This window comes from Falco peregrinus, chromosome 5, assembly GCF_023634155.1.
Source record: "Falco peregrinus isolate bFalPer1 chromosome 5, bFalPer1.pri, whole genome shotgun sequence".
NCBI lineage: Eukaryota > Metazoa > Chordata > Aves > Falconiformes > Falconidae > Falco > Falco peregrinus.
Genome location: NC_073725.1, coordinates 31,495,820 through 31,516,483, shown reverse-complemented (window position 1 = coordinate 31,516,483; position 20,664 = coordinate 31,495,820). Strand labels below are relative to the sequence as shown.

General features: G+C 39.8%; 1 protein-coding gene across 1 annotated transcript in view; it reads left to right on the top strand.

Moving 5' to 3' along the window:
• HDAC9 (histone deacetylase 9) overlaps positions 1–18,956 on the top strand; it is a 485,158-nt gene extending 466,202 nt beyond the window's left edge. The window contains exons 26-27 of the mRNA XM_055803475.1: positions 2,998–3,151; positions 12,426–18,956. Coding sequence (XP_055659450.1) covers positions 2,998–3,151; positions 12,426–12,465 — 194 coding nt within the window. The 3' untranslated portion in view covers positions 12,466–18,956. The remainder of the gene's footprint in view (positions 1–2,997; positions 3,152–12,425) is intronic.
• Positions 18,957–20,664: the final 1,708 nt, after the last annotated feature.

The following is a 20,664-nucleotide window of genomic DNA, read 5'->3' as shown; positions in this document are numbered from 1 at the left end:
GTCCAAATCTATTTGTGAAAGGCAATTCCAAAAGCCTGTAACAGTGACAGAAACATTCACTTTTATTATTTCCTGGTAATAATCAGTGCTCCCACAAATCTTTGAGGAAGACTTAAGCACATTTTCATGCTGAAAGCCAAAGCATACCTAGAAGACTGATTTGGTTTCATTGTTTGTTCTTGCAAGCCGTGATTGCTCAAGTTTTGTATGAATGAAACCAGCAGTATGCTTCATTCTTTCCCCTGAGCCCCACCAAGTTCTTCTCAATGAATGTAACAGGACCGGTAGAATTTCACATTCCAGTATAGCACAGTAGAAATGGCATTTTCAGAGATGTGAGCAGTTTGAGGCAGATGCTTTTTGAGCTCATTTAATTGTCAATCCATAGCATACCTAGGGTTTCTAACAGAGCTCCTTTGCAGCTGGCATGCTGTGATTGCCTCTTCATTCCACAAGACCTTGCCAGCCCTGCATGGTTTGTGTTCAACACATGAATGTTGTCCGGTATCAAAAGAAGCTTGCAAAGCTGTTCTGCTTACCACAGGTGTTTGTAAAGTACAGCTTTCTGATTTCAAAGAAAAATCTACCATTGCTTTTTCACAAGCATCAGAAAGTCCTCTTTGCATGAGGTACCCACTGCTACCTGAGCACTGTTCCTAACGGGGACTGCTTTAAAATGCCCTCCCACAAACCACACACACCCTGCCATGTATTCCCCTTCTCCAAGACCTTCCACTGCAGCATAGGTGCTGCCACCTGCTTCCTGGCCTGACTCTGCTCTCCCTCTTTATTGCTGAAGCCCCTCTCATAACAATTCTCAATGCAGGGAAACAAGGAAAATCAACGATCACTTGGGAGTGAAGGGCAGTTAAATGGGCACAGAGAGCCCACTAATATGCTTGAATTGGCCCTGAGTTTTAGTGTTACAAGAAAGTCAGGATTCAGGGGGCAGCTGGTGTGCAAGCCTGTGTGTGAATGAACGAACGCAATGTAGCAATCCTCACTGATGCTGTTTTATTGTTGCTGCAGGAGAGCAACACAGTGGTAGCTGGGTACTAATATTTTATTTTATGAATAAGAGCCCTTGAAAACTCCAGCAGTGAACATGGGTTCATTTCTTTTATAGGCAAGAGGGGGTATTATTCCCATGCCAACAGATTTGATTTTCTTGCACATCTGTTTCTGCAACAAAAACCCCACCCACTCTGCAAACATTTAGCTCATAAATTATAGGGTTGAATTGGGTGTATATTGCAAAGACTGACTTTTGCACATATGATCTGTGAGAACATTGTGGAATGCTCATATAACTTTTTTGTTTGTTTTTGGTGTACTTTTTAATGAACAGAGAATATGGTCTCTGAGCACAGTAATAATAGAGAATATTTTTGTCTTGTTTTTATAAAATTTGCCAGGCTCCAATCATTGAGCCTACTGTTATGTACATAACTTTTTAGCTGTGTCTTTCATGCTTTTGGAGCAAAGCCAACCTCCTAACACTTAATCTCAACTTTGTAGGATACTTAATACACTTTACATTTTATCCCCAGAAGGTCCCCGTTATTTAAAGATTCTGCTAACTACTCAAACGTGCACACTATTAGAGTTCAAAGAAACATGCTAGCCATGCTCACGGGTTGTTCTTGCAGATTGACTTGGGCTTTCATCTTGCAATGATGTTTTTGAATAAAGACGTTTTCAGGCTTTATTGACAGCTGCTTTCTCACTGGAGGGAAAAGTTCATCTTTCGAAAAGCCTGAAACTGTGTCAAGAGCTGCATTACCAAAGAGGGAGTTTTTAGCAGCCTTTGTGCAGCACAGACAGCACCACCGCTGGCCTGGCCTCCCAGCTGTCAAAGCCTCCAGCTACCCTCTGGATAAGCACCTCGACTCAGCCCACTGCCCAGCTGCCAAAATCCTCCTTTTAGCCCTCAGAAAAGTCCCCTACTTGATCCCCTCTCTTTCACAGCTGTTGAAGCCCTCTGTCTAATTCCCAGATAAGTACCCTGATCCAACCTCTGCAGCAGCTGCTGGAAGCTTCTTGCTAAACACTGAATAAGCTCTGGTCCAGAACTCCCAGCCTTCCCAAAGCTCCTAATTTCCAGGTGTCATCCACCTGGCAATTAGCAAGTGCTCAGTGGATTACTGAACTGTAAGAAATATATATTTAAATTCTTACTTATTCACCTGGTTATGGCTAATCAACCTCTGTTTCTTAATAGCACTGCAATAGCAGACTATTTTATATGTTGACGATGAGACACCTGCCGTCATTGTTTGCATTGCCTGAGAAACTTCTCACTGTCTCTTCTGTTGCAGGCAGAAAGCTGAGAATACTCATGCTTTTAATCCACTGCTGTGTTTTTACACAGCAAACCAGAAAGCTCTATTCCTTATGCTATCTGGTGGCTTTCCAGCAACAGCCAGTTCATATATGAAAGTTTTAAATAAATTATTGTTCTAGTATACGCCCTGAGGTTGGAGGAGAAAGAACATCCAGGACTAACAAACCTGATTGTTCTGGCAACATCACTTCAGTCCGAGTTGGCATTTCTGACTTTTTTCCTTTTCCAGACAGTGCTGTGTGAGTACTTTGTACAACAATGTTCAATTTTTAGTCCTGTTTGCTGTATATGAATCAACTGTCTGCCACATCAGAGCTTCCAGGTATTCAATCTGCCCTGAACTCCCTTCACCTTGCAGAGATAAAGCCAATAGCCTGTCTGACAGAATGCATTCACTAGTCTATGTGTTACTCCTCCAGTTTATTACCTTCTGGGGAAGGGTGTGACACAGCCCTTGGAATGAAAGCACTTTCCAACTTGGCATTCTTAGGTTCAGAAATATACCTCTTCACTGCAGTCTGAAATTTCAACTGTACTCCTTACACCACAGTGATTTTAAATTATAATCACTCGGTGTTGAACTAAGTGATTACTATGCTTGTACCACCATGCTAGCTAAAATTCCCATAAATTATTATGTGTGTTTTCCTTAGGCAAGTACTGGAAGTCTGTGGAGCCATACTCTGTGCCAGTGGATTGTGCTCTGGCTGAGTCTCAGAAACGAGAGAGGGAGGAGACAGAAACAGTATCTGCTATGGCTTCTCTTTCAGTGGATGTTGAGCAGTGTATCCCTCAGGAAAGCAGCAGGTAAGCATATGCGGTTATTGTAGAGAGGAAGGCTTTTGCTCCAGCCAAGTGAGATGAAGAAGACAGTTAGACTAAGGGTTGTTTCAAAATTATCTGCTAATTGAGGTACCTGGAAATTTTCATCTTTGGATTTGAGCTCTCTTACTTGGCCACTAGAAGCACAGGTATTCTATGCTAGCAGATATTTTTTTGGCATGTGTAATTCTTTACTAAGGTTCATGATTAGTACAAGAACCTTGTTTTCTTCCCATGTCTAGTCCTCTCTACTACATAAAAAGTCCAATATCCATATGAGGAAAATAGAGATGATCAAGTATAATCAACCATATTCTTCTCATTGGAAGCTGTTCAAACCTGGTTTAGCTTTAATTTTCTAGGATGGCATTTAACACATGATCAGATATATTTAATAAGGATGGACTTAAATCATTATTAAATGGTATTAGACGGGCATTAAATGTTACTTCCATGGAAGCAATGGAACGGTGCCAATATAAAACTTAAAGCCAACCTGACCAGGATTATGGCCAACATTCTCAGTGTACCAAGATGAAGGTACACCAACAAAGAATGAGAATGCTGGGGTTTTCGAGCTTGCCAGCTGCTTTTTACATCAATGAAGATTGCTTTCAATTTCACGATTTGAGAAAATGATACAGTAACTGCTGTTGGGTTTTTTTGCCAATTAGAGATGAAAAAAATGCATAGCCACTGAATACTGTGTCATCTACAAAACTATTTCTTCGAAGAGCTGTTAGGAATCAGAAAAGCAACTCCAGAAGTTCTTGGAGTTTTCTATTTACTTGTTATAGGGACAAACTTTCCTGGCCTTCATCAGCAGAGGAAGACCCAAAATGCAGTGGAACCATTCAGTTTCCATGACACAGAGAAAACAGGGAAGGGAGGAGGAAAGGAGTAAAAAGCCTTATAAGGAGACTCACCAGCTCCCTGCAGGCTGTGGAGCAGAGCTGTGTAACAACAGGAGAGAAAGGAGGGAGCTGTGGGTAGGCAGAGCGGTGGTGGGAGGGGAGCCAGAAGGATCCATGGCTCCTACATCGTGACAGCTACTTGTCTGATTTGGTTCTTGCCTCCCACGTTGACTCTTTTAATCAGAACTGATCTGATAGGCATCTGGGGGGCTAGTGCGGTGCTAAAAGCTATGGATGCGTTTGGGAGCGAATGTTTCTCACAACAGTGGGAGCGCTCATCTGCCAACGAGTTAATAGACGTGGCTCAAAGGGACACACAGGGAGCAGAGCTAGCTAGTAAAGTTCGCAGTATTTGCATAATTACCTTTCTGATTGTAATTATACTTTAATATACTATGGCTATCATTGTGCTAGCATTATTGCAAACAATTCCATAAAAGCTTAGGGAAGAATCTATGGTGAACGAGAGACATATTTTAGATTTGTGAGAGTCTAATCAGGGCTCAGCTAAGGAATAATGTAAGGCTCGTCATACAAATTTGTGACAGTTAATAGACACTTCTGCTAACCAGGGACAGAAAGGTGCCTTCTCATGTACGCATATCTCTGAAATTTAAAGAATTTTAGTTAGTGTTGGAACCAACGCAGTCAAACAAAGCAAAGCTTTAAATTGTCTGGAAAAGGGTGTGGTTAATTTTGTGTATTTTTACATTGCTCAGAATAACCAAGAATTGTATTTGTTATAGCCTCCACTCACTTAAAAGTACAACCATTGAGAGCAACTGCTGATCCTACATGATTTGAACAAAATAACCCTTTGACTAACACTGCACTTAATTATTGTATTTATTACCTACCTACTGATAACCTGTGACAGTTTCCACCCATTCTGAAAACAGAATTTCAGGGCAGAGCTGAAAGAAATGGAAAAAAACGGATGTGCTGAAATGTACACAAGTGGGATTCATGTGGCTGCCAGATTCATTACACTTCGTCAGTTCTGGACTCTTATAGGGACAAATCCGTTGTGATGAATTGTTCTGTGGAAAAATGGCTTCGTTTGAAATATCTTCTGTGGTGCTGCAGAGATTTTTCTGCAGCACAAAAAAAACCCTATGCACGCATGCGTTCCTAAGTCTGTTTCCACATTCGTAACCCACAAAGAAGTCACTCGAAGCCAGATTACCATCAGAGAGCAACAAGACAACATAAGTGCTGTCCCACTGGGCCAAAATTGATAGTTTGGTTTTCTGAGGCTTTGGGACATCGTTCTCTTTGTTTTCTTCCTGCTGAATGTAAGGAGGAATATGGAATCCAAAATGGTCACCCAAAAGGTCTGGTTTTGAGGGTCCTCTGAGCTGCAGGGACACCTGAGAGGACCTGGCTGCACTTTGAGCATGAATGAAAGTCTGGCACGGGATCATAAATCCAGGGACTGATTTGACATTGCATGCTCTTCTTTCATGCCAGTATAATTTCATTCATTTCACAAAAGCATGCCCTTCATTTCATAAGCATATACCAACACAAACTGCAGTCATGTAGTGGTAAGTCCAACTTTGCTTTTTCACATTTGTTGTGTTTGTTGTAGTTAAGGACCAAGGAAGTAACACTCCTTCTCCAGACCCTTTCTATGACAAACGGCAGGGCTGCAGGGGCATGAGGAGTCATCTGGGCTCTCAAGCCCTCTTGGTAAGGGCACTGTAGATGTGCTCCTCCTCCCCTCATTGCAGATGGAAGCCACCTTCTGAAGACCTGTTGCAAGCCTTTGCATTAAATGTTTGTGACAGTGTTTGCATTAAGTTGTGACAAGCAGGGCAGGATCAGAGCAGAAAGCACTGTGGCTGACAGGGCAGTCTGAAGGGTTTCTTCGTTATGCCAAGGAGCCAATTTACTTTCTCTTAATCTCACCATAGTCAGCCATGTCGATAATTCTGACCTACATCTCTAACCCTGTTTCAGTGAATTGACAGTAGAGATCCTGTTGACTTCAGCTTTGGATGGTCAGGACTCCAGACGAAGAAAGCAGCAGCAAGAGCCTCTTTGCAGGAAGCTCTTGCCAGTTATGTTGGAGGATATATTGGTGTTTGGAGTGAGATGACTCACTTTAAACTCAGATTTTGGGTAAAGCAGCTCTTTTCCTGGCCAAGTCATATCTGACTCATTTACCACTGATGAATAAAGGATAAAATGCTCCTGGCTAAGGTCCATCTTAAGTATTTCTCTTTCTTTCTTCTCTCTTTCTTTCTTTTCTTCAAGTGACAGTGCTGATAATTTTTTTATTTTATTTTCTCTGGCAGATTAAATGAAGAAAACCGTGAAAAGCTGCTACACTTTTGGTGTTTTGTTTTACCAAAGCACAACTCTGCATTTTAAAGTCCAATTGAAACTTGATTATAGACTTCAGAAGAGAACAGATATAGAAAAAAGAGTTTGTGGATAGGAAAGAAAACATGCATGTTGCTAACAGATTTAAATACAGATGCAATTAAAGGAACAGGCATGCCTTATAAAACACTTCTAACTACCGTAACGTTTGTGTGTTGATAACTGCTTATTACCTATGTGACATACAAATTTAGCTGTTTAGAATTTTGTTTTGGCCAGGCATCCATTTCAGAAATCGTGCTATGAAAATATTCAGTACAATGTGTTCCTGATACATTGGAGCTTCTGTATGTTTCTTCTTAAAATGGAAAAATAAAAGGGTGTGGAAGGAGATCTCTTGCACTTACTATTTTTACAGAAAACAGTAAATCTTGAGAATTACATTTATCAGAATTTAACTTTATGGCCCTCATTCAGCTGAGCATAGATTTTACTCAAATGGAAATGAAAACAAAGTGTAATTTTCAGATATTACTCTTAGTGCTACAGAGCTGCCCGTTGCAGTTTCAGTCACATTGCATTATATTGCATACAGTATATTAAATACTACACAACTGGTTGGATCACAGGGTACAACTAGCTACCATCTAAAGTCATTTGCTGTGTTTGTGTACTGACTCATACAGCTTCATGTAGCGTTTCACTATTTGGGTACCCTTCTCAGCTATGCTGAGTAACCTGTACCTACCTGGCCATATCCTACAGCATCTGCAATCACAGGCAGGCTCAGGAGCTGAAGAACAGCTTCCCCAGCTCAGGCTGCAGCTTTTTCTTGCCCATCTTCCTCTCATCCCCTGATGGTGGGTGCGTAAGGAAGAGAAGCAGGAGCTGGAGCGTTTGAGAGCCAGCCTTGACCTGGTGAGTCGGTAGATCTCAACAGCTGTATCTGACCCCTCCTGTGTGAAAGCCTCCAGGATACCTACTTGTGCATAAACTTTTCAAAGCTTTTTTTGAAGTAATTTATACCCTTGGCACTCAGGCAGTGAATCCCACAGCTTCTTCAGGGACTGCACTTCTTTTTCTTTGTTCTTAACTTATTGATAAATTCAGTGGAGAGCCCCTAGTTCTTGCATCACAAGAAATAAAAGCAACTCTTTTCTTACTCATAGTCTCTGCCCCATTTCTGGTTTTAAAGGCTTCAGCTGTCTGTGTTCCTCCTGGTATGAAAATAATTTCTTTTTTCTGTTGATTCTTGCTGCTGTCTGTGCCTTCTTTATTTTTCTTTGAAATGGAGTAAGAACTGTATGCAGGGCTCCAGGTGTTGGGCACACTGTGGATTTACACAGTAGCATAATGTTGGGGAATTTTTTTCTTGTTTCTTGTTTCTGTTGCTCTCTGCTCTTCTACCATAAACTCCAAGCTCTCAGTCATAGCCAACATTGTGTAGAAACAGTTATAGCTGTCTCCCCCGCTGTTTTGTGGATTGTGTATTAGTTTATGTTTGTTTACCTTTTTTTCCACTCAGAAATGGTGTTGCGGGCTTTTGAACTGAGTAGTATCTGTAATTTGGCATCACCAACAAATGTTATTGCCTAAATCAACTGTTAGTCTGCCAAGTCTTTTTGAGATAATCTAAAGAATCCCTCCACGCTGAAAATTCACCAATATTATTATCCATTTCCTACTTTTGATGGATTGTTAATCTATGAGAGGACCTTCTCTCATAACCCACGTTTCTCACACCCTTTGGATAAAATTGTTCGAAGACCTTCTTTGCACAGGGATATCACTTGATCCCTCTTCCTTCATTTCCTTCAGAAACTTCTAATGAATTTTTAAGGCTTGCTTTCTCTCTGTTAAGACATAGCTCTTACCCAAGTTACTATTACCTAAATGCCTACTAATTCTATCACTGATTATAACTGCTTTCAGTCTCCCCATACAGACTTACTGTATCTCCTGTAGCTTCCAGAAGGGGACTTATATTTCTTACCTTCTATACCGCTTGTTTGGGTGCTGAGTTAAGCCGTAGAATATGCTCAATAATTATTTCTTTAGGAACATCATAATTGCATTCCCCTAGAACTCAGTGCACAAATATCATCTGCTCTTAGCAATTTGGCAACGTTTAATATATCAGTTTGTTCTAGTGCTGATTCAGTTTGCGATAGCTCATCTGCAAATAATAAAATCTCCCTGACACTTCTCCAGTGAACACAGATATAAATAGTTCGTTTTCCTTTTGTGGTCTACCTTCCCTGATGCTCCTTTTATGCTTTGATCATTTCTTCTGATGTATTTTGAAAGACCTTTTTATTATTAGTTTTTATGCCTTTAACATGTTGCTTTTCAGACTCTCCTTTTGATTGCCTCACTGAAGGTTTACATTTAACTTGTGAGAGTTTATAGTTCATTTAATTTGCCTTGTTTGGACATTACTTCCTCTTTTGAAAGGATATATATAGTTACCTTATCCTGCTCTTAAATATGATGGGGTTTACTTTTAGTTCCTTTTTCTTTAATCAATACAAAGTCCATTTTTACTAGGATATGCAGTTACTCAGGATCTCTTATATGATGTCTTTAGCCACTCACTGAATCATTTGCATAGTATAGAAAGGTATCTCTTTTTTACCCAAACTCTCTGCCACCAGAGGATCACTTTTCAATTACAATGATCTTCCCCAGGACAGCTGAGTGCAGTTAGGAACCGATTATGGCATAAAAGAGACGTACCATGCCAGAAAATCTATCTTTTGTTCAGCAGTTTCTGTGACTTGGAAACATACCTTGAACTTTTATTCTTGCGTGTGTGATAATGTAGCTATGAGGAATTTCTGTAATTCTAATTTAACAAATACAGTAAGAAAAACTTTTTTTTTATTATGTACAGGTTTTATCTAAATTTTTAAATATTAACTTTTTTTTAAGGTGTAGATGTCAACTATTTTAAATAATATTGTCAAAAATAATGCAGTTGTCATTTATTCACAATTGCCACAGAACAATACTTAAGACTTCATGCATTTTGCCAGATTTTTCCATATGGTAGGATTTCTGCCTCATCTATTTCTTTTGGTTTAAGGTTTAAACAGAATAATTTTGTTTAGTGTTAACTTCAAAAAGACTACTTCATTCTGCCATAGTGTGAATCACACAGAGAGCGAGCTATAGGTGAGCACTCTTCCCAGCTCACCAAAATAAGCAGAGCAAGTGCAAGAGGGCTCTGGTCCTAGGAACTTGCAGTTTAAATAAGCCACGGTAAAGCCTTAATGAAAAATCATGGCTGTGGCTCTACAGCCATTACAGTCCCAATCAGTGTCTGAATCTGCTGACAGCACAGAATCAGTCTGGATCAGACCCGAGCTCCTAGCTGCATCTCTGAGGAACCAGTCAGAGCGTACAGTACGGGATGGATTTTCTGCCTGCTTTATGTTTTTATGCCAGCTTTTTGTCAGCTACAGGAAGACTAACTGAACTGATGTAACTAACAGTGACATAACTGAAGTAACATAAATTTGACCTGTCAGACTCTGCCCCCTCCATTTTTTTTTGTTTTTGAGAACTGTTGATTCCAGTGGAATGATTATGTATTGATTCACTGCTTAGTGTTATGGGACTACAGAGTTTTTGTACTCTACTAGCAGCTCTAAAACTTTACTGGCCCTCACACAAAACTCTGGCCTAAGCCATTATCCCATAAAAAATGTATGTTTTTAATGATAAGCCATTGGCTCAGTCCAGTGACTTCTTTGACTCTAATAAAGTGAAGTTAAAGCAAACACATAAGTCTTCAAAAGGAGACTGCAGAAGGCTGTGAGAGTACCCACACTGAGTGACAACATCTGGATTTGCCAGGGTTCCCTATAACCTTCTCTCCTGTTCCAGAAAGGACCTTGTGTCTGTCGCTTGCACTTAAAAATTACTGTTGGTGCTTAGGCTGTGGCTGATGCAGAATATTGGCATATTGTTGGAATATACTGTAATATATTAGAATATTGCACTTGAGTTCAGTCATAGCACTCAGGAGCACCCTCATCATTGAAAAATTTCCCAGGACTAAAACCCTGAGTAAGATCATCTGTCGATCCCACTATGGTCATAAGAACATCAGTCCCAGAAGCCAAATATATGTGAACAGACTGTTGCACGTACTGCTTCCCTAGATTATTATAAATAAATAACCCAGACCCCCACTTTCACTTCCAGAGGTTTTCCAGAGTTCCACTCCTTCTTCCTCTGCCAGTCTCCAGTTGAAGCCTATTGACAACTATTCCTTCTCATTCACTTACAGCGGAATGGAAAAACCGAACTGTTATCTGCTTCCAAATTATCCTCTTTCCAGACAGCCCCGTAAGGCCCTGGATCTTTAACAAGGTCTTGTTGCACTTTTGGGTTATGACAGAGGACATACAGGTCTTCCAAAAGTGGCTGGAGAAAATGGAAGTGTGTGGTCAACACAACAGCAACATGCACCATCACTATGAGTCCCCCACATGGTGCATGACCCTGTAACATACCTGAGGACCTCAGCAGCAGGCTGGGCTCCATCCGCTGCCAGCCAGAGCAATGCAAGAGAAGAGAAAGAGGCAGTACAAGAGGGTTTCGCCTTGCCTTTTGGGAGTAAGGGAGCTGCAGTGGTTATTGTATGTAGGAAACATTCTCCACTGTGTGGTAAGGAACAAAAGATTTGAGATTTATAGATTGATAATCTCTTAGGGTCAATAACCCTTTGGAAAGCGATTAGTCTGAAAAAGTCTTCTTTTTCATATATCATTCATCTGACATATTTTTTCAGCGTACTAGCTCTGATCATTCCAATTTGGAAAGGAACAACCTGTATAAAGTCATTTAAAGACACACTGCTGAATTTTTCATTGGGTAAGACTTTAATAAACTCCAGATTCATTTAAAATTCTCTGGCTTCATTGCTGAATAAACTACCAAACCCCATGCAAGCCCCCATTAATTACTTTTTTTTCCATGGGATCTCATGAGTTTGTGCTTTCTAAGGGATGTTTTACTGAAGCCAGTTATTATACTGGCTTACAATATTTAAGTGGTAGATGTCTCATTTATTAATTTTCATGTACTTTTTACTCTCCCCCTGATTTCAAAATTGCTCGAAGTGACTATTTTTAAGGTGGTCTTAAGCTCATTTGCTGCATGGTATTCTGCCAGATGGAGGTGAAAGATGGTTTATGTCCAAATTCTTATACCCTTCTATAGTGAGGTCTCACCATGATCTCAGAAGCTTCACATTTTATAATTGCCACCATGATCCTCAGGTGTGGTAGCTTGCCAGATACAAGGAATAATGACACTTTACACCACCTCAGCGTATGTCCCCATTATTTTCTTATTGTTTGTTTCCAAGAGCTCATTTTGCCTAAGCTGAATATTTCGCAGAGGCTTTCAAATGAAAGATGTATGTATAATCTGACTTGATATTATTAATAGTTACCTTCTCCATGACAGTAATCTGCTGATCAAGTTCAGAATTTGGTCTCAGAAATTGCAGGCAGGCAGGCAATGCATTTATGAAAGCACATAGTCAGAAATCAGAGGACTGAAGAAAAACCCCAGAAGAAACACTACTAACTACTGGGCTGCTAGTGAACTATTTTGCTTTAATGGTATTGGCCCACTTGAAAAAAATAAATGCATGCACTTTCAGTTGCAAAAGCTTGTAAAATAAAAGTATCACAGCTACTTTTTTCATGAAATTATTTGACTCTGTTGACACAAAGCATGTACATTTCTGGACAAAAAGTTATAAAATATTCTGACATATTTTAATATAAACAGGAACATTTTCAGTGATTGCTTGGATCTAAAATGTTTTTCCACTTGACATTTGTTTATACTTCCTAGGAAAGAAACTCTATTTATGGATAACTGAATAACACAAATAAACATCAGAGAGAGCTGAAAAATCAGCTTTGATTATGCATGAAAATCTACAATGTCATTGTGTACTCTTGTGCCGTATTCTGATTGCCTGTTTATTTTTACAGAGCTGCTGGCGAGCCCATGGAAGAAGAGCCAGCCTTGTGAAGTGCCAAGTCCTCCCTGATATTTCCTGTGGGTGACATCATTGTGTATCCCCCCAAAGCACCCTCAGACATGTCTTGTCTGCTGCTTGGGTGGCACAGATCAGATGGAACATAAACACTGGGCACAAAACTCTGAATAGCAGCTTCACTTGTTCTTTGGATGGACTTGAAAGGGCCCTAAAGTTTCCTTATATGTAACTGCTACAATTCTAGAGTTACAGTAAAATGGGCTTGGGAGAAAAAGCCTAGAGCATGCTTTTTATATGCTGTTTGACCCACTCACCAACATAAATTGTGAAACAGAGTGTTACAAAATTCTACATGATAGATTATAGATACGAGAATTGCAACAGCCAGCAAAATACTCAGTAAACTCTATGAATCACTTTCTGACACTTTTTACTGGGTAATTTTTTTTCGTACTGCGTTAAATTGTTAATAGAATTTGTTTTCTTTGCTCTGTGTAATGAAAAAAAAACCCACCACCTTTATTTTACGTGCCATTTTTTAACCCCCTGAAATGAGTTCTTAGCTGAATAAGTGAAAAAAGCATGTAAATTATGATAAGGAATTTTAGCTAAAGGGAGAGCACTTCTTATTGTACTATAAATCCCCTGAAGTACTGTGCTTGGTGGTGCTTTATTTTCTTTTCCCTTTTCCCAGCCATCCCTCCCCATTTTGTGTAATCTTTTCTATCATAAAAGTGCATTCACGATTCTCTAAAAGGAGTGCTATTCTGCCTTTTAAAAGAAGTGCTGTACCCTCCGTAGTTGACAGTAGCTCTCACCATATGTGCAGCAGAGATCAAGTATGGATGGCTTTTCAAATGTGTTTTTAGTTTGTTCTGAAATGTTTCTGCGTCCTGACTCTAAGAGCAGCGATCTTCACTAACTGTGTGCAGCTCATTTGAAGCTCAGGTGTTTCTGTGGAGGTTGTGTTGGAGGTGTTTTTTACAGGTCGTCATGTGGATACAAGCTAATTCTTTTATGTAGTCCTGCACCAAGAGAACTGATGTTGCTTAAGAAGCTTCAAAGGGTTTAGGCTTTATTTTAGATCCCCAAAGTGCAGCAAGATCTCCCTGTAGTGTGACTTAAGCTGTTTAGTTCCATGTTTGAGAACGTAACATAGAGTTGTGCCTTTAGCTGATAATGAACGCTTAAACTGTTACACATGTTGCCTTACCGTCAGAGAAAGAGATAGGGCATGTATGTAAGACTACTTCAAATGAACAAAACTCTGCTACAGCAACTTTTATTTTGCTTACAACTTTCTCACCTAATGAACCCTGGGAGATACCTTGAAGTATTCAACTTCCAGTATTTGATAGCTCGCTCAGCTTTTAAAAGCAAGTGATGTTCGTTTTTATATATTTTCCAAACTCAAAAGATTATTAAAGCCATAAGTGAAGACTGTCATGCTTTTTATTCTGAAATCTGAAAGGAACCTTAATTAAAACAAGATTTTGGGGAAGGCCGTGATATGAAAGATATGGAACAATATGGTTTCAGTTATAGGCAGACTCAAACCTGTAAATCAAAGATGAAAGATTTCACTCAAATAGAATTATATAATTCTCTTTTGTTATGCAGTCAGACTATATCTTTCATGCATTTGGGTTTGTTTACGATTAGCATTTTAATTTTAAAGACTTTTATTACTTATACAAAAGCTCTCTGCTACGAGTTAGAAATCTGAAGCATGCTTTGAAAAGGGAAATCTAAAAGAGGAATGTCATTTCCTATAATGTGAAGTAAACTTTTATTCTGAAAGTCTTACTCTAAAATGGATATATGCCCCTCAGAAAGTGAAATAAAATTCTACCCCCCATTTACAAGCCAAAATCATGCTCATTTTAGTAATGCAAAGAGTCCCAGCAAGCTAAATTAACTCCTGGTGTAAGCCATCTTGCCCAACTTTGGGCTGTTCTGAAGGGGTTGTTCACATGACTAAAGCAATCAGGAGTTCATCCTGCATTTTCAGCAGACTTGTGATGGCAATCTTACTTACCATTTACTGCAATTTTCTTGTGGTTATTCAAGAAATTTCCCTTCAAGGAAACCAAGGACCATAGCTGATGAGTTGGGTAATTTGTAGAGCTTTTCACATTTTGAAATAATGGCTGCAAAATTTTAATTGGGTGCATAGTAAAAGCATCTTAAAATTAACCCCACAAATGCAAACTCTGCTCGTGCTGTTAGCTTGCATAAAATTGAATATGAATTGCAGCCTGAAATGTGAGTTACAAGCTCTACCAATTAAAGTCTATATTCTGGGGTGGAAATCAGCTAAAGCTGTCCTTTGTAGCTGGAAATGCTTTTAAAATGCCAGAATAATTTGAATTAAACCACATTATAAACTCACACTTGGGCATTTGTACAGGCGTACTCCCAGACAGACATCTAGACATGCTATTGGTTAAAGTTAGGATGATTTGGATAAGCAAATGTGCAAATAAACTGCACACAGATTGTGTCCAGAACTCTTTTCTCAGTGAAGTCAATAGCAAAAACCTCTTTGATTTCAATGAGAGACGGATCAGGCCCTGCTCTTTTTTTTCCTTTAAGTCCAGAACACCATTACTTTTTGATTATGTCATTACAAGGCACCGTTCAGCCCTCTGGGAAATGATTGAGGCTTACAGTGAATATCAACACTTCCTTCAAAGCAGACCTGGGCTTTCCGAGAGGGCAGTTTCACTTGCTGCTGTTTTCTTCTCACAGTATTTTTTATTACCATCAATAGCTCCCCATGGATTACAGTTAAAATATCTCCCAGCAATTTTAGACATACTTCCAGGGAAATATTCATGCAGACACTCTTTACAATGCACAGTTTTAACTGGATTCAACAACAAATTCCAAGAATTTCAGAAAGACGAAGGAATTGCGTGTTTCTCCACTTCTAATATCCAAATTCAGGGGCTCAGGACCTGTTTTTGAGGAGACATCACAGTCTCATGTCTCTCATGGACCTCAGCTTCAGCTAGGGAGATTGACACCTCTGAAAATTCAGAACCCAGACATTTCAAACTGGCTGCCAAAGCATGTACATCTGAGCTTAGATTACTTCTAAAAATGAGCTGAAATTTGTCAATGAGATGAGTAAAGTAAACGGTGGCTTCTGTGTGTGATCCCATGCAGAAGGTGAAGCTGAGGAAGTGGCAGAGTGCCTTCTGAGCCAGGGGGATGCTCTGCCTGGTGCTGGTGGCAGGGGGGCTGGAGGCAGGCAGGAGGATGTCCCACAGCTCCACCACCCAAGGCTGCCATTGCCATTAGCAGCAAATCTTGGCCTTGCAGGGGAAGCGTGCAGGAATTTGCACTCTGCCTCTGGATCAAGGTGTCCCTAAGCCACCAACTTCCAGAATGACAGATGCCTCAGTAGCAAATACCACTAACATGCTTGCTCCAGGTCATACTCTTCCCTAGTGTCAGGGACTAACTATTAAGCTCAGTGGGACACTTCTTGTGTTCTTCTATTTCTCTTGTATTCTTAGGTCATTAAATACTTTTCCGGTATTCTTAGGTCATTAGATTCATAGTAGAAACTGAAAACTAAAGGAGATATGACTCAGGATATCAAGAAAAGAATTATTTTTATCCAGCTTAATGCTTTTACCTGGACTGGAGCGGGAACAGTGATGAGCAGTAAATCTCAGAACTGCTAAAACCTTGGAGTGTCTTGCACTTCATTTTTGGCCTCTGTGCACAGGATTTCTGTATGTGCCTATTTGGCTTTAATATAATCTGCAGCAATGAAGTGCTTGATTAAATGATCTTTTTTTCAGGCAACATTCCTAGTGAGTAATCAAAGTTCATGGGAACTTTGCCAGTGTAAAGATAACAGAATTAGTCCCTTCTTTAATTATGTACCTTCCTAATTTTACTTTTGATGAAAACGAAGTAACTAATTCCATGCGAGTGAGTCTGAGGAAAATAAAATCATTAAGCTATCTTAGATAAACATCATAAAAGAAAAAGAAAATATAAACAGCTGTTGGGCAAAGAAAGGTGGCTATTTCTTTACTTTGCAGAAAAGTCAACAACATGCTGAATGGAAGTGGCAAAATAAATCCCTCTCTGGAGTATGTGGTATTTGAGTCGGTGTCTTATCTAAGTGCAGCCTCCCTAAAAAGCTGAGAGTCATAGCCAGAGATGAAATATTAGAAAGGTTTTGTTGCAGTCAACACCAGAGGTCCTGTAGAGAACAAGAATGTCGAGTCTGACTAATTTGTGTAGACAGACAGCAGGACACTTTCGGGGCAATGTGTCTGGGACGAAGAATTAGAAGGATCTTTTCCAAAGGCACTGATGGCTGTGAGGCAACTAACTTCTGTTAGCTTGCAGGGGCAAGGAGGTGCTCAGCGAGCATTTATTCTTTGGGAAATTCCCCCTCCATCCCACAAACATGCCCACACGCATGCAGACATGAACAGTATTGTACAATTTTTTTGTCCTAAGCAGCAGCAGCCAGGTGTGTTGCCATGACGGGTGTGCTATGCGTTTGCCCAAGAAGTTAGCCCCCAGCAGATGCTTCCTAACATGACTGATAGGGGAAATTTTTGTAATTTTTTTTCCCAATAGTGGCCTTTCCAGAAGCATAGCAGTGCACGGTTGTTTTATTTTAAAAGGTCACAATAGAGCTTTGTGAACCATTGTACTTTTTTTTTTTTTTCTTTTTTTTCTTTTTTTTTTTTTTTTTACAGACTCCATATGGAAGTAAAACAGAATATGTACATGGTGGGGGGAACCTGCTGGGAAAGAATTTCTCTTAAATCAAGTTTCTGCTACCTGCTTTTCATCCTGGATTTGGAGGAGTTTGGTTTCTTAATTATAAGTTAAGCTTTTGCTTTGCGTTATCACTTTTTTTTTTTTTAACCTATAATTGAATTCACCCTTTTAGCACATAGAAAACCATCAAAGAAAGCCTGTCTTTTCCACAGATGCCCCTGTCCTTGGTGTGGGAATGAGAATAGCTTATCTTTGTCACTTCTAGCAGCAATTAAATACTTCATTTTTGTGACAGATCCAAACTGGAGTGGTATTTTACGAGTACAATTTAGCTGGCTGTCTGCTGATAGTTAAAAAAAGAAATTGTGAAACTCACATTCCACTCTAACCTCAAAAGGGACCCATTTTGATTTTAACAATGTAATATTTTCACTTGATCCAAAAGGTTTTTGTCCCATGACATCTTGTTACTAGCTCAGTTTTAGTCTCTAGCAAATAACACACCACAGAGAGCAAAGACCAAAAAGGAGATTCCAGCAATTATTAATTATATCTCTTCTGCACAGTCCTTCATCCTGCTCTGGTGCCATGCTCTGTGGTTCAGCATATTAGAATAGTTTATAGCAAAATATAAATCGTGCTGCACCATCAAAGATACTACTATTCAGATGTTAATTAGCACACTGTGAGTTGGGCTGTTATTTATAAGGAAGACATGCTTCTGCATAGATGGTCTAAAGGCAAGTGATGCATGAAACCAGTGGCACTGGTCCTGTGCAGTGAGAGTGATTCTGCACTAAGATCTCCACACATTATCCCCTTCCCAACAGTACGCCTGCATGGCCAGAGGCACATTTGCAATAGCAGAGTTGTAGGATGCCCTGATTCAAAGACCACTGAAATCCATTCTCTAACAGGCTTTGGGTAAGATCCGGAGGCAGCTAGAGAAGAAATATTAACTTTGTGCTCAGCCACACACACACTGTAAAAAAAGCACGGATACAGATCTGAACTTGGCCACACATGCCTGCTTCTGATATGAAGTGCCAGTTCTGCTTCTAGAAGAGTCTGTCTGAAAGAGCATTGACAGTAGTGGATATATTCTTTTGGCTTCAGGAGGGTGTATATGTCATGTATTATGGGAACAGGTTCATATTCATGTCTCTTGCTGCTTAGTTTACTGCTATTTGAAATTTCTTGATTGGCTTAATATTCCAAGTTAGGATGCAGTAGGAAAACATAAAGCAATACCTGGTGGAGTCATAACTAAAGCTTTCAAAGCAAACTTATTGTCGTGGGTTTTTACAACACTGACTTTTTGGTCTAGAGATGCATAGCTGAAATGTCTATTTTTTTCTTGAGAAATTGATGTTGCTATCTGTTTCTATGATAAAAAACAGTCCTTTTGCTCAGAGCACTAAAAGTTTATCTGTAATTTGTCTTTCCAGGCAGATCAGATTCTAAAGGATAAAGCATCAGTGGGACTGACCCAAAGGGCAACATTTTTAAAGGTCAATAGTAATATTTCCATAAGAGTAAAAGGAACCATTGTTATTATTCCTGATACATTTTTGTATCTGAAAGCATCCAATGAGTAATGTTAAGTAACATTGTGCTCAAAAACTTTGTTGATTATAGATATGTGAGCATTGGATTGGCGTGAAATAGACTTCAACTGAGTTGTTAAAATCCCTTTTGTTTTGTGTTTTGTATAATTCTTTGGCTATAGTCTTGTCCTAGTGATAATAAAAGCTATTTGAAGTAAGCTTGTTCGATACTCTGAGCTTTTTTTTTTTGCCTGAGTTTTTTGGTGTTTTTTTTTTTTTAATCAGCGCTAAAAAAGAAGGGCAGCTTTGAACATGCCACCCTGGTTGGATCATAGGAATCTGACTGTTAAAATATAAAGGGCAGAGCATGGTGAAGCTGGAGTGCATAAAAAAGGAACCACAAACGTTAATGTAAAAGTAATGTTCCATAGCAGGCTAAAAACGCACACAAAGCAGAGCATTGCAGAGCTCTGGCTTTAAAACCAAGCTCATATTCTGAAGTTCCTTTGGCTCATTGTCCTGAGGCGTTGCAGAACACATAATTCTCCTCCCAGTGAAACAATTTAAATGGTACATACGCTGTTTTGAAAGCTGTAAGGCCCCTGTTTTGTGTGAGGTGGGTAATATCCAGCACGCTGCAGCAATACTCTGGACAACGGTATCGTGCCGGCCCTGCTGCTGTAAAACTCAGAGTTGTTATGCTGATTCTGTTTTGAGAAAGGCATCTTGCAAAAGCAGCGGTGTGGGGAAGGCATGTGTTTGCTGTGAGCACGCTTTGATCACTTGCACATCATCAAAAGTAGCTCACAAATTGAAATTGCTCCTGTGTGTGGAGCTTCGTGCACCTAAACTTGAAAACTGAGTGGGCAGAAGGGTGGCTGGGAAGTACTGGGACTTGATTTCCACGTGCAGCTCCCTACCTCTTGGCATGTATACAGAGCTGCTCCAGAGGTGAATTAAAATGAAAATGAAGCAAAGCAGCATCCTATAATTTTAACTTTGTTTCATTCTTCATAATAACACTTCTTTTTCCTTTCTGGGGAAAAGGACCCCAGCCCCAGAAATGCATAGCTCCATTCCAATCAATAAAATACTGTTTGAAAGTTTGGACGTGTAACACATAATTTCCTTGGCATATTTCAAAGAAGTTCCGTGCCCAGAGGAGCTTAATCTATCCAGTCCATCTATCTGCTTCTCTGCTTTGCTTGTTTCCTGTGATTCTATTGTGATAAATTGCAGAGCCCTGTGAAAAATTGCATTCATCATGTCTTTCTGGCTGCCTCACCTGCATTTTGTACATTAAACCCTCTCTCCTGGGACTAGTTCTAACATTCCAACCTTGTGAGAGGTTCCAGCTAGACACCACTGCTGCTTTAAAATCAACCTGCCACAGAAATGACCCTGCCTTTGAGAAGCGGAGTGGGTTTTTGGAAACCTTCAAGCTAACAATGCTTCTAGGAATCTCCTTTAGGTGGGTGGGAGTGAATTCTTCCAGATTCCTACTCTTGTGCTTTTTCACTGCTTCCCCTGGAGATCCTCCTCCCCAGGAAAAATTTTTCTTTCCACTGGCAGCTTTGAAAGGACTAGCAAGAGTTGGATGGCTTTTTGTCAGAAAGGGTAAATTGTGAGATAAAAGCTGAATAAATGTGTTGAGCCATTGCTCTTCTTCCTTATTCCTGACTCTTTTCCCTGCCAAATGAAAGTGATGCTAAAATTATGGTTTCAGCATGCCATTGAGATACTTTTTTACTTTTTTTTTTAACAGAAAAGGGTCTTATTTTTCTTTTTGCTATCACAGTGCCCCAGGTACAGTACTTCGTCCATACAGGTCTCACAGAGTCCTAGAAAATAGAGTTTCAGGATTCTTGTTATATCCTTTGCTGGACTTGCTTGTAAAAGCCAGGACGTTCAGTGAAAACCCAAAGT